Source organism: Coregonus lavaretus (assembly GCF_964263955.1).
Source record: "Coregonus lavaretus genome assembly, chromosome: 4".
NCBI classification, from domain to species: Eukaryota; Metazoa; Chordata; class Actinopteri; order Salmoniformes; family Salmonidae; genus Coregonus; species Coregonus lavaretus.
In genome coordinates, this window is record NC_139991.1 from 72,571,436 (window position 1) to 72,585,342 (window position 13,907).

The 13,907-nt window shown below is 40.6% G+C and overlaps 1 protein-coding gene across 2 annotated transcripts in view; it reads right to left on the reverse strand.

Annotated features, from left to right (window-relative positions):
• The window catches only part of slc38a9 (solute carrier family 38 member 9), a 47,732-nt gene that overhangs the window by 28,017 nt on the left and 5,808 nt on the right, over window positions 1-13,907 (reverse strand). For both annotated transcript variants that reach the window (XM_084159997.1, XM_084159998.1), the window contains exons 2-6: window positions 8,471-8,598; window positions 6,086-6,215; window positions 4,410-4,528; window positions 2,201-2,264; window positions 550-643 (exon numbers count right to left, since the gene is read on the reverse strand). In XM_084159997.1, coding sequence (XP_084016123.1) covers window positions 550-643; window positions 2,201-2,264; window positions 4,410-4,528; window positions 6,086-6,215; window positions 8,471-8,559 — 496 coding nt within the window. In that variant the 5' untranslated portion in view covers window positions 8,560-8,598. The remainder of the gene's footprint in view (window positions 1-549; window positions 644-2,200; window positions 2,265-4,409; window positions 4,529-6,085; window positions 6,216-8,470; window positions 8,599-13,907) is intronic.

The window sequence follows — 13,907 nt, forward strand, 5'->3', positions numbered from 1 at the left end:
ATGCAGACAACAGCTACTTTACACAATGTTCTGCAGACAACAGCTACTCTACACAATGTGAGGGGACAAGAAGGCTGTCAATCATCCCATGTCACATAACTCACCTCTCAACAGTCAGGCACTTATCTATAGTAAGTAATTTTTTTACGTAAACTTGTGACCGATTTAATACAATCACAACTGTTGCTGAAATAAATACATTCAGGCCCTCTGGCATCAGACTTGTCAACTTTTGGAATTTGATGCTCCCTGACTGTCTAGCTTTCGTTTCGATGACTGTTAGCAAGCTGAACAGAGTGAAAATTATATAAATGTAGGTCCATTATCATTTCAATAGTTTCTATTTGGTTTTAGTCATTTCAATGTCGATTAATAATTCTTTAAAAAAAGGTATCATTTTTTGTTTTACTCAAACTGCCAGCGGGCCAGATGTTTGACAGCCCTGCTCTAAACACTTTTCGACGGGGGGTGCAAGAAAGACACGTGAGGGGCACCGTCCCACATATACAAGGGTAGGGGAAACACTTAAGTCACTGCTGATGGTCTTACGTATTGACTTGGGTGATTTGAGCACTCTGAGACAGCAGTAGAGGGTCAGCAGTCCCATAGAGATCAGGAGGATGATGCCCAATGTGAACCCTGCCTGCAAGGAGAAGAGACAGGTCAGTGGGAGTTACACTTTAGCCTGGTCCCAGATCTGTATAACCATGTTTACTATGACAACAACCATAGTAGTTGGCAGGACAGCACAAACAGATCTGGGATCAGGCTAATAACACTTACAAAGGAGACATTAACTAATATGTGGGCTATTACTTAGTGTTTTATGGTATAATTGCAATATGACTATCCAGTTAGGCTAGAGAAATGATTCACAATTACCTTTATCCCTCATGGTATATACAGAGTATAGATTAATTACCTGCTTTATCCCCCATGGTATATACAGAGTATAGATTAATTACCTGCTTTATCCCCCATGGTATATACAGAGTATAGATTAATTACCTACTTTATCCCCCATGGTATATACAGAGTATAGATTAATTACCTGCTTTATCCCCCATGGTATATACAGAGTATAGATTAATTACCTACTTTATCCCCCATGGTATATACAGAGTATAGATTAATTACCTACTTTATCCCCCATGGTATATACAGAGTATAGATTAATTACCTGCTTTATCCCCCATGGTATATACAGAGTATAGATTAATTACCTACTTTATCCCCCATGGTATATACAGAGTATAGATTAATTACCTGCTTTATCCCCCATGGTATATACAGAGTATAGATTAATTACCTGCTTTATCCCCCATGGTATATACAGAGTATAGATTAATTACCTACTTTATCCCCCATGGTATATACTGAGTATAGATGAATTACCTACTTTATCCCCCATGGTATATACAGAGTATAGATTAAATACCTGCTTTATCCCCCATGGTATACTGAGTATAGATTAATTACCTGCTTTATCCCCCATGGTATATACAGAGTATAGATTAATTACCTGCTTTATCCCCCATGGTATACTGAGTATAGATTAATTACCTGCTTTATCCCCCATGGTATATACAGAGTATAGATTAATTACCTGCTTTAAACCCCATGGTATATACAGAGTATAGATTAATTACCTGCTTTATCCCCCATGGTATACAGAGTATAGATTAATTACCTGCTTTATCCCCCATGGTATATACAGAGTATAGATTAATTACCTGCTTTATCCCACATGGTATATACAGAGTATAGATTAATTACCTGCTTTATCCCCCATGGTATATACAGAGTATAGATTAATTACCTGCTTTATCCCCCATGGTATATACAGAGTATAGATTAATTACCTACTTTATCCCCCATGGTATATACTGAGTATAGATGAATTACCTACTTTATCCCCCATGGTATATACAGAGTATAGATTAATTACCTGCTTTATCCCCCATGGTATACTGAGTATAGATTAATTACCTGCTTTATCCCCCATGGTATATACAGAGTATAGATTAATTACCTGCTTTATCCCCCATGGTATACTGAGTATAGATTAATTACCTGCTTTATCCCCCATGGTATATACAGAGTATAGATTAATTACCTGCTTTAAACCCCATGGTATATACAGAGTATAGATTAATTACCTGCTTTATCCCCCATGGTATACAGAGTATAGATTAATTACCTGCTTTATCCCCCATGGTATACTGAGTATAGATGTCCCCATCATCGTGTTCCATATGGCAAAACTAAGAGGAGGAATTCCCAATGGTCATTTGGAGCAATCATATAATTAGAGCAGCTACAGTATATGTAAACCTATGAACTTGAAATAAAGAGGTAAGATGGTAAACCCACAGTACATTTACATTTTACATTTTAGTCATTTAGCAGACGCTCTTATCCAGAGCGACTTACAGTTAGTGAATACATTTTTTTTTTTTTTACTGGCCCCCCGTGGGAATCGAACCCACAACCCTGGCGTTGCAAACGCCATGCTCTATCAACTGAGCTACATCCCTGCCGGCCATTCCCTCCCCTACCCTGGACAACGCTGGGCCAATTGTGCGCCGCCCATGAGTCTCCCGGTTGCGGCCGGCTGCGACAGAGCCTGGATTCGAACCAGGATCTCTAGGGGCACAGTTAGCACTGCGATGCAGTGCCTTAGACCACTGCGCCACTCAGGAGCCCGTCAACAGTTTGGACACACCTACTCATTCAAGGGTTTTTCTTTATTTTTACTATTTTCTACATTGTAGAATAATAGTGAAGACATCAAAACTATGAAATAACACATATGGAATCATGTAGTAACCGAAAAAGTGTTAAATAAATCAAAATATATTTTAAATATTTGAGATTCTTCAGATAGCCACCCTTTGCCTTGATGACAGCTTTGCACACTCTTGGCATTCTCTCAACCAGCTTCATGAGGTAGTCACCTGGAATGCATTTCAATTAACAGGTGTGCCTTGTTAAAAGTTTATTTGTGGAATTTCTTTCCTTCTTAATGCATTTGAGCCAATCAGTTGTGTTGTGACAAGGTAGGGGTGGTATACAGAAGATAACCCTATTTAGTAAAAGACCAAGTCCATATTATGGCAAGAACAGCTCAAATAAGCAAAGAGAAACGACAGTCCATCATTACTTTAAGACATGAAGGTCAGTCCATACAGAAACATTTCTTCAAGTGCAGTCGCAAAAACCATCAAGCGCTATGATGAAACTGGCTCTCATGAGGACCGCCACAGGAAAGGAAGACCCTTACCTTTGCTGCAGAGGATTAGCTCATTAGAGTTAACTGCACCTCAGATTGCAGCCCAAATAAATGCTTCACAGAGTTTAAGTAACAGACACATCAACATCAACTGTTCAGAGGAGACTGCATGAATCAGGCCTTCGTGGTCGAATTGCTGCAAAGAAACCACTACTAAAGGACACCAATAAGAAGAAGAGACTTGCTTGGGCCAAGAAACATGAGCAATGGACATTAGACCGGTGGAAATATGTCCTTTGGTCTGATGAGTCCAAATTGGAGATTTTTGGTTCCAACCACCGTGTCTTTGTGAGACGCAGAGTAGGTGAACGGATGATCTCTGCATGTAAGGTTCCCACCGTGAAGCATGGAGGATGTGTGATGGTGTGGGAGTGTTTTGCTGGTGACACTGTCTGATTTATTTCGAATTCAAGGCACACTTAACCAGCATGGCTACCACAGCATTCTGCAGCGATATGCCTCCCATCTGGTTTGGGCTTAGTGGGACTATCATTTGTTTTTCAACAGGACGATGACCCAACACACCTCCAGGCTGTGTAAGGGCTATTTGACCAAGGAGAGTGATGGAGTGCTGCATCAGATGACCTGGCCTCCAAAATCACCCAACCTCAACCCAATTGAGATGGTTTGGGATGAGTTGGACCGCAGAGTGAAGGAAAAGCAGCCAACAAGTACTCAGCATATGTGGAAACTCCTTTAAGACTGGTGGAAAAGCATTTCAGGTGAAGCTGGTTGAGAGAATGCCAAGAGTGTGCAAAGCTGTCATCAAGGCAAAGGGTGGCTACTTTGAAGAATCTAAAATATATTTTGATTTGTTTAACACTTTTTTTGGTTACTACATGATTACATATGTGTTATTTCATAGTTTTGATGTCTTCACTATTATTTTACAATGTAGAAAATAGTAAAAAATAAAGAAAAACCCTTGAATGAGTAGGTGTCCAAACTTTTGACTGGTTCTGTACTTGTAAACCTATGAACTTGAAGTAAAGAGGTAAGATAATAAACCTACATGTAAACCTATAAACTTGATGTAGTGAGGTAAGATGAGTACAGTTTTTACACCATACAACTAATCTAATGGAGCAAATATCAGTGGTGATGGTTGAGCGCTTACATCGTGATGATGCTGGGGTTTTTGGACCCTCCGTCCCCTCCAGTCACTTTGAAGGCCATCCCCAGAGGACTGTACACATAGATCTCCTCTGGACAGGGGATCACGTGGTCTGGAGGGCTCTGACATGGGAAAAAAATAGTTTTCTTCCGTTTAGTGCCTAATGAACATGACCCAGGGCTGAATCTACAACCACCTCACTTGGTAGGAGCTAAGATCTAACCAAATCAATAGGACTTAAGAGGGTAATGTACACATATACGGTCCACTGACCTGTGCTTTGGCAGCCACAGCACAGTGAAGCTACATACCAAGCATTATTGATTAAAGACTCCCTAAAGGGTCTATCAGAGTACCAAACGTGTATGCACAGCAGTGTTCTAGAATATTGGACCGTTGGCTTTCATACTTTTCAAATTCTCAGCACAGCTCAAGCCATTTCTCCAACTGTCAACACATTCAAATGAATAGAGGGCAAGTATCGGAGACGCGTTGGTTGGGAATTGTGGGGAGGTGCGCATTCGGGGCTGTGCTTCCCCCGCAGATGGTGGTCTCAGAGCCGCGTAGCCGTGTCACAATGGGACGCCGGACTATCGCGTCTCAGCATCTGTGGATATTGATTTACGCTCTCTTTAGGGAATGCTGCTATCGTTATAGGTTATGGTAGTGGATGACTAACTGTTTGTCTGAAAGCGGTCCATTTGAAGCGGAAGGGTACAAAGGCGTCAGCATGCTTCAGTTCGGCTGGTGCCTAGGTGAACTTGGCTAGGCCAACCGATCGAGTGTGCTTACATCCTCCCTTAAAAACACCTTCGCTTGAGAAAAAAAAGGCAATAGTACTGTTTGTCCATTTTGAGACGCCGTAGCCAGTACAAACTTCCTCAAAATATACCTAATTAAATCGACGATAACAAAAATCAGTCATTAATTTTGACGTTTTTGCTGAGGAGATCTTAGTCGCACAATTTTACATCTAACTAAGATGTTTGGTGCAGTATTTCTCAATGAAATAATTTGCATGAAAACGAGTCGTCTCTCGTTGAATGACAACAAATACTTTATTGAAGAATCCCTACTGTTGACCAATCACCGACGAAGGGGCGTAGACTTCGGCTTGAGTAGAGAGAAACAACAGCTGAAAGAACCTTCACCGAAGTCCAAAACAAACAAAAACATCACAAAAATGGCATCATAATACATGCACAAACTCTTCCGAACTGTTTCGGCTGGGAAGCATGCGGACGCCTTAAGGTTATTGACACTGCCAATTGTTGTTCAGAGACAAAACGGCTTTCATTAGCCAGAGTGGCGGGACTGTGTAATATGCCATACTAAAACCATTATCACCAGATCACTGCAGGAAAAATGAAGCCATTGACGATTGCTTATCTACTCTCCCAACGCTTGTCCTCTCAATTGACACGCAATTGTCAACACTGTACAAGTGGCATGAAAACAGGTTCCTGTGTGCAAGCTACCAGCTTTACGTGTATGGGCTGATGGATCGGTTGTTGATGAATACTATTTATCCCACTTCATATACAGCAAGCCTGATCAATAGGAGTACTACTACTACTAATAATAATAATAATATGTATCTACTGGTCTTAAAACAGGTGTGTGTGTGTGTGTGTGTGTGTGTGTGTGTGTGTGTGTGTGTGTGTGTGTGTGTGGCCTACCAGCAGCCTGTCGGAGGAGGCAGTGAGCCGGCTGTAGTAATGCACTCTGCTGCTGAGGACAGAGGCCTCTGCTGACACCCTCTCAGAGGGGTCATCCTCCACTATATTCCGATGCTCCACGTGGAAAGGCCTGAAGACAACACAGACAGATTAGCCTAAATGACTGTTAATGGTATACTGTAAATGATCCACCTTCTTTGGTTACATGGACCCAGTTTGAATACTTAAAAAAAGATGCCTTTTCTTGAGAAACCCACTGACCTAACATGGGAATATTGGTAAAAGCAAGGGAGTGAAAACCATGTCTATACCGATCCACACACACTTACAGATCAGTGATTATCTCAAATAAGGGAGCAGGGAAGGATCCATTTGAAAGGTATTGGATGGGACCCGGGCCATGCAGTACGAGACCATACTGGGACAGAACTGATTAAATGAGCAAGAAGATTGGTTCTGAAAATCTTCGAAAATAATTACACAACCTTTCCTAAAGCATTGGTCATGATTTTGCCTTGGAATTTCCTTTTCCTCTAATATATGTTGTGTGAATATATGGTATGACCGTCTCTACATAATGAGAGAGAAGAGACTGGTACACATTACACAGCAGTGGTGAAAACACTTGTGCACTTTGTCATCCCACAAAACAGATTCTACTGACATCAGAATTGCATTGTCCAAAGCAGTTATGCTTGATTGTTAAATTGCTCATAAAAGACTTGACAAAAGGTGAAACATTGACCTCTCCAGTCCTACATAACTTCTTATTGTTGTTGCACTGTCGAGGAGGAACCTGCCAGTAAGCATTTAATTGGACAGCATATCCCATACACATGGTGTAGTTAGTGCTGCAGTGTGAAAGACAATGTCTCCGGGTTAGGTGTCCAACAGTGTATTTCTAAGAACATCCAAAATGCCTTCTTGCTTTTAACATTAAACTCGAGCTAAACATAGGCTACCACTAATTTCCAGCCACTGAAACGGAACAGGGTGTGTGGCACTATTCGGGAAGGGTTCTCAAATCAAATCCAATTTAAATTTGTCACATGCTTCGTAAACAGGTGTAAACCAACAGTGAAATGCTTACTGACGGGCCCTTCCCCACAATGCAGAGAGAAAGACAATAGAGAAATAATAGAAAAGTAAAACGTCATAATAAAAGTAATAATAAATACACAATGAGTAACGATAACTTGGCTATATACACGGGGTACCAGTACTGAGTCGATGTGCAGGGGTACGAGGTAACTGAAGTTGATATGTACATATAGGTAGGGATAAAGTCACTTGGCAACAGGGTAGATAGTACACCGTAACAGCAGCTTATGTGATGAGTCAAAAGAGTTAGTGCAAAAAGCGTCAATGCAGATAGTTAAATAGTTAACCAATAACTACCCGGACTAACTATTTAGTAGTCTTATGGCTTGGGGGTAGAAGCTGTTCAGGGTCCTGTTGGTTCCAGACTTGGTGCATCGGTACCGCTTGCCGTGCGGTAGCAGAGAGAACAGGCTATGACTTGGGTGGCTGGAGTCTGTGTGTGTGTGTGTGTGTGTGTGTTTCTGTGTCTGTACGTGTGGGAGGGGTTGTTCTGGGATAAGTGTGCAGCAAAGCAAAGCTGCATCTTTCTAATAAATCGAGCTAGCAACTCCTTAGTATTTGTGAAATACCAAAGTGGATTAATCCAATGGGTGCCTGGGTGGCGATTAATCCACTGGACGCCTGGGTTGTGATGCGGCCTGAAAGAATCCCTGGGTGAAGTGAGAGCACGCTCTAGACTTCAAACACTGACAGATCATTACTTTTCTGAGGAAGCACAGTACGGGGTAACTGTCTTCCTCTTTTCACACAATTGTGGTTTGGCTAGGCTCGGTTCGGTTCAGCTCAGTATTGTGAAAAGCTTTTCTGTTACACCAGGAACTAACCTGGTTAAATAAAGGTAAGGGCTTCTCCTGGCTAGTAAACAACTCACTAGCATGCTGCGGGTAGCTGGGCTAATATTCACATGAAGTCATAACTTCCAGAGTGGATCTATATGGCTTTAGAAAAACATTTTTGGCACTGTGTCATGTGAAAGCAATGCTAGTTCCAATTGTGTGGCACATGAGCGGTCAGTGATTAACTTGAATGGGCCAAATACCTTTTTCTGTCGGGTTAGAGAGCTCACTTGAATTTACAGCTGGAAGCTTGAAAATACTGAGTCAAACCATTTGTGAGGTAAGATTAGGATAACAAATGCTAAAAAACAGACAATAAAATACTAGTATTATTATAATCTTATCATACAACGTTCATACAAAAAGCTGTGTAGGCTTATTCTGTCAGATCTTCCACTGTGAGGTACTCCAGCGCACCCGGTACAAATGAGACCATGAAATAACCTACCTCCTTCGGTCCAGTGAATCTGTGGAGCCTCTGTCGGTGTAGCTCTCCCTACGCACTGAGTCCAGTAGTGGTTTACTGTCCTCCTCCATGATGCTTTGTGCTTTAGATCAGTGCCTTACAGTCTTCACCTGAGTGGAGAACAACAAATATTCATCATCAACCATTTTATATATATATATATATATTTTTTTAATGTTAATACTTACATCCACCAACTTATCCCTACTGTAAGAACTAGATCCATCCTTAGAAAGCTTTTGTGGTTACACAGCTTGGTTTCTTGTTGCTTCACAAAACAGTTTCATTGATAAAACATGACTCCTAATATGCCCTCTTCAGGAATATCGATTAATGAGCTGCTTGCTGCTGTATGACTCATTAGGGGTCAGAGGTGAGAACTCGCATGCCACATCCATATGCTTCCTAACCTTGACTGAGGACAATCCAACAACAGCAATGCATGCCGCTCTCTATTTTGATCTTGTGGCGAACAATTGAATACCATGAAACCTCTGCCACCCTGAAGTGGACACATTTTTCCACTGGCCCATGGACAACTCCAACTAGCGATGATCATTAGATAGGCCAATCATTGATTACCTCCATTGTTAACTAAAATGGTGGACAAAGCCTTATGATGTCATGTAAGAGGAGTACTTTTGTGTCCAATGGTACTGTAGCAAATCTGTATCAGCTACATTAAACCACATTGATTGGCCATTGTGTTGGTTTGGGACAAATGTAATCCACTTACAACAAGTAGGCCCGCTGTAGCATTTCTCCAATAAAAAAGAATGAACATTTTAGATAGCATTACAGTAGCCTAGCCTAATTCAATCGGTTAAGTATCATCAAGAACAAAAAAAATATACCTATCAACAACAATGACCTACTAATGAAATTAGGCAATGTGGGACAAAATACCAACCAAATCATTTAACTTATCTACAGAGAGATCTGCAATAGCACCAATTTCTTAACATTGTTTACGGTGGACAAATAGGGCCTACTGCAAATGTAGCCCAAAGAGAGTATTCTCAAGGAAAAGCTTTGTTGCTAACCAATTGTGAGTGCCTTAAAATAGGCCAAGCTTATTTCTGAAGAATTTGTAAAAGGCTAATATGTCATTTACCGTTACAGGTTACTATTACATGGAAGATAAGGTCATAGGTACCCCAGTTAAACATAATTCAATGGGAAAATAGCTGTTGTTATAAAACGTCTTGAGAGCGTGTATGTACCACTATGTAGACAGTAGCCTAACTTACAGAACATATGCCACTTCCAGGAAGTGTTAGTTCACAGCTCTGTACTACGTTCCTAGCGAGGGAGACACACATACTCGAGGCTTGGCAGTGACACACATAAGGAAGCCAAAATGCCATTGCATCTTATAACAGAGCAATCTTATCTTGTCACCAGTGTCAGATAAACGATCTATCTAAATTGTCCTATGCCCTAAAGGTTGTTCTAACAACAACAACAAGAAATTAAATAACATGACCTACAAAGCAGCTCAACAGTGTTTCCCCTATATTCATTTAGCAATGGTGGCCCACATATTATATATATTTCTGCCGAGACTCACTTTTAAATGGATAGTTGTTGGCTCAATGACTAGAAGGAACAGCTAGCATTTTATTGTGCTAACGCTAGTAGCAATGCACCCCCGATACCCTTGCCACCACTGCTCAATATTATTAAAGTGCAGTATTGGGTATTGTATTTTAAAAGTACTGTAGAATTAAATGTATGATCTAGTTAGTCACTGTAACGGTATTCCTTTATAAGGGCTAAGTAGGCCTACTGATAAATGCTCATATTTTCAGTCATCCGTAAAGAAAGGGAGTAACGTTACAACCAACAGAATCTCTGATAAGACTCCATACTGTCTTGAAGATTCTATTCTATGATGTTTAACTTTAGTCAACATTGGACTTTGGGAAACGTTAGTACCCTCCTGAAATTAGCTTGGCTATATTTCACAGGCTTGAAAATTAGCTAGCTATAGCTAGCTACAACTTGGCAGGTTAAAGGTTACATGGTTTTGTATGTAGGTTCATGCCTTCGTCCAATGACTCTTATGTGTAATGTAATGGAACTGAGAGTCATGATCACGGGCTACTGCACAGGGGAGCTTTGTTAAGAGGCCAGACGCTCAGTCTGAACATTAACAATCCTCGCATGTGGAACGTTTTTGGAAACATAAGGAACGTACTGTATTATTTGTGTGTATTTTGCATTTGTGATATGAAAGTAGAGGGCTTTGTTTCTAGAACCTTGTACCGCAATTGAGAATCGATTCTCATTTAGATGGAGTATTTATCTGTTTTGGCTTCCAGAGCCAATTCGCCTCTAAACAGAACATGTAATGTGAGGCAGTAAATTTGTTTTCAGTTTGGATATTGGTTTGATATTCAGAGTTTGCTCGTCAATACCTCTTAGACGGAAGGTCCTAGGATGAGTATGGTGATATATCTAGAATCAGATGACAATAGAGAGCAAGGTACAGCCTTTATGTTCTCCGTTCTGTTTTCAAAAAGTGACTATACATTGGTTTCAATGGGGGAAATCCTATGCACTCACGGCTAAGGGTCCGTCTTAAAAGTGCAATCAGCCGAACCTGATGTTTACAGAAAAACGTTATTTCTCTCAATTAAATGATCTACAGATCTTAAACCAATGTTGTTTTCTCTCCACAACAATTACATTTAAACATTTGATTGTTCTTTTATGGATTGTATGTAAAAATACGACCTCAAAAAACAACCTACTGTAGCCTACTAACATGAACTATAGAGCTAAAATCACCTGTAGGAAAGTGACTGATGTCCCTAATCCATGATACACCCATTACATTTACATTTACGTAATTTAGCAGACGCTCTTATCCAGAGCGACTTACAGTTTGTGAGTGGATACATTATTTTTACACACTGGTCCCCCGTGGGAATCAAACCCACAACCCTGGCGTTGCAAACGCCATGCTCTACCAACTGAGCTACATCCCTGCCGGCCATTCCCTCCCCTACCCTGGACGACGCTGAGCCAATTGTGCGCCACCCCATGGGTCTCCCGGTCGCCGCCGGCTACGACAGAGCCTGGAATCGAACCAGGATCTCTAGTGGCACAGCTAGCACTGCGATGCAGTGCCTTAGACATTAGAATGTCATCTGATAAATAATTACCATTTTTAATGGCTTCCGATCCACGTGCTAGAGATCTAATCTAGTGTGATGTGTACCTTGACCTCTATTATTAAAGCACATTTATTTTCAAAATTAATCCCTTTTGATTTTCTACAAATATTTATCCTATTACAGCTGTGGCTATTAATTCGCATACAGATCCCATTTTCAATAGCTTCCAGTCCAAATGACATATACATCTAAAACCACTCGATGATAGATCACTGACCTCCCGCCTCCATAGTACACCTGTGTAGTGTTTCCTGTGATAGATCAAATGTTCAATAGCTCACTGTCCATATGAGCTAAATATCTCTAAAGACAAGTGTGGTGGGTTCCTTGACCTCTTATCAAAAAGGTACACCTTAAATTTTTTCCAAATTCTTCACATATTACCGATGTGGTTATTAATTTACGTACAGATGTAATTTTCAATAGCTTCAATATCTAAAACCACTTGATCTTAGGTCACTGACCTCCCTCCTTCATAGTACACCCATTAGAATTGCTATTTTTCATTTCACTGATTTTCTATGAATATTTCCAGTTTATATATATTTCCCCCCCAATTACGTCACTGTCCATATGAGGTAAAGATCTACAGACAAGTGTGATGGGTTCCTTTACCTCTCCTATGAAAAGGTACACCTTGAATTCTTTGCAAATTCCTCCCCTTTGACATTCTAGAATTATTTATGTTATTAATGCTTTGGTTACTAATTCACGTACAGATCTCTATTCTGCCACTAGGAGACCACAGTACCTCTTACCCTGTGGACCTACTTGTATTGACAGGCACAACTCTCATTGAGACCGCCAGCTGAATGCTTTCCTGCTATGACCTATATATTTGTCGATTCCGTCTGTTGTTTTTAATGAAGGCCGTTGATGAAGCCCGAAACGTAAATCTTTTATTCGTTTAAATTAAATAAATATTTGAATAGTGAGCAAGCATTGTGTCTTTTCAATAATGAGCTACAGACAAGTGCTGTGTGTTCAGTGACCTATCATGTCCATAGTACACCAATCATTTTTTCAACATTTTCTACAAATATTATTCCTATTACACACGTGGTTATTAATTCATTTACAGATTACATTTGTAAACGCTTCAATAGAGATCTAAAACCAAATCGAGTAGTCAGCCCCCTTTTAAACTTTTACAAAAATGTATTGCCTACATAGCTTTTATAAGCCTAAAGGCTTGCACGGCCTAACATTTCTTCAGAGTTATGGTTATTTTTCTACATTCAACATCGTGTAAAATACCTGAAGGATGAAAAGTTACTGGATTGGAGTTTGTCTCTGTGCCAATGAAAGACATGTCTACAGTGCTTTGCAAAAGTATTCATCCCCCTTGGCGTTTTTCCTATTTTGTTGCATTACAACCTGTAATTTAAATAGATTTTTATTTGGATTTCATGTAATGGATGTACACAAAATAGTCCAAATTGATGAAGTGAAATGGAAAAAAATTACTTGTTTCAAAAAATTCTACAAAATAAATAACGCAAAAGTGGTGCATGCATATGTATTCACCCCCTTTATTATGAAGCCCCTAAATAAGATCTGGTGCAACCAATTACCTTCAGAAGTCACATAATTAGTTAAATAAAGTCCACCTGTGTGCAATCTAAGTGTCACATGATCTCAGTATATATACACACCTGTTCTGAAAGGCCCCAGTCTGCAACACCACAAGCAAGGGGCACCACCAAGCAAGCAGCACCATGACGACCAAATGGAAAGAATATGGCACCACAACAAACCTGCCAAGAGAGGGCCGCCCACCAAAACCCACGGACCAGGCAACAATTGCAATAATCAGAAGCAACAAGAGAAAAAAGATAACCCCTGAAGGAGCTGCAAAGCTCCACAGCGGAGATTGGAGTATCTGTCCATAGGACCACTTTAAGCCGTACACTCCACAGTGCTGGGCTTCACGGAAGACTGGCCAGAAAAAAGCCATTGCTTAAAGAAAGAAATAAGCAAACACGTTTGGCGTTCGCCAAAAGGCATGTGGGAGACTCCCCAAACATACGGAAGCAGGTACTCTGGTCAGATGAGACTAAAATTGAAAACGCTATGTTTGGCGCAAACCAAACACCTCTCATCACCCCGAGAACACCATCCCCACAGTGAAGCATGGTGGTGGCAGCATCATGCTGTGGGGATGTTTTTCCATCGGCAGGGACTGGGAAACTGGTCAGAATTGAAGGAATGATGGATGGCGCTAAATACAGGGAAAT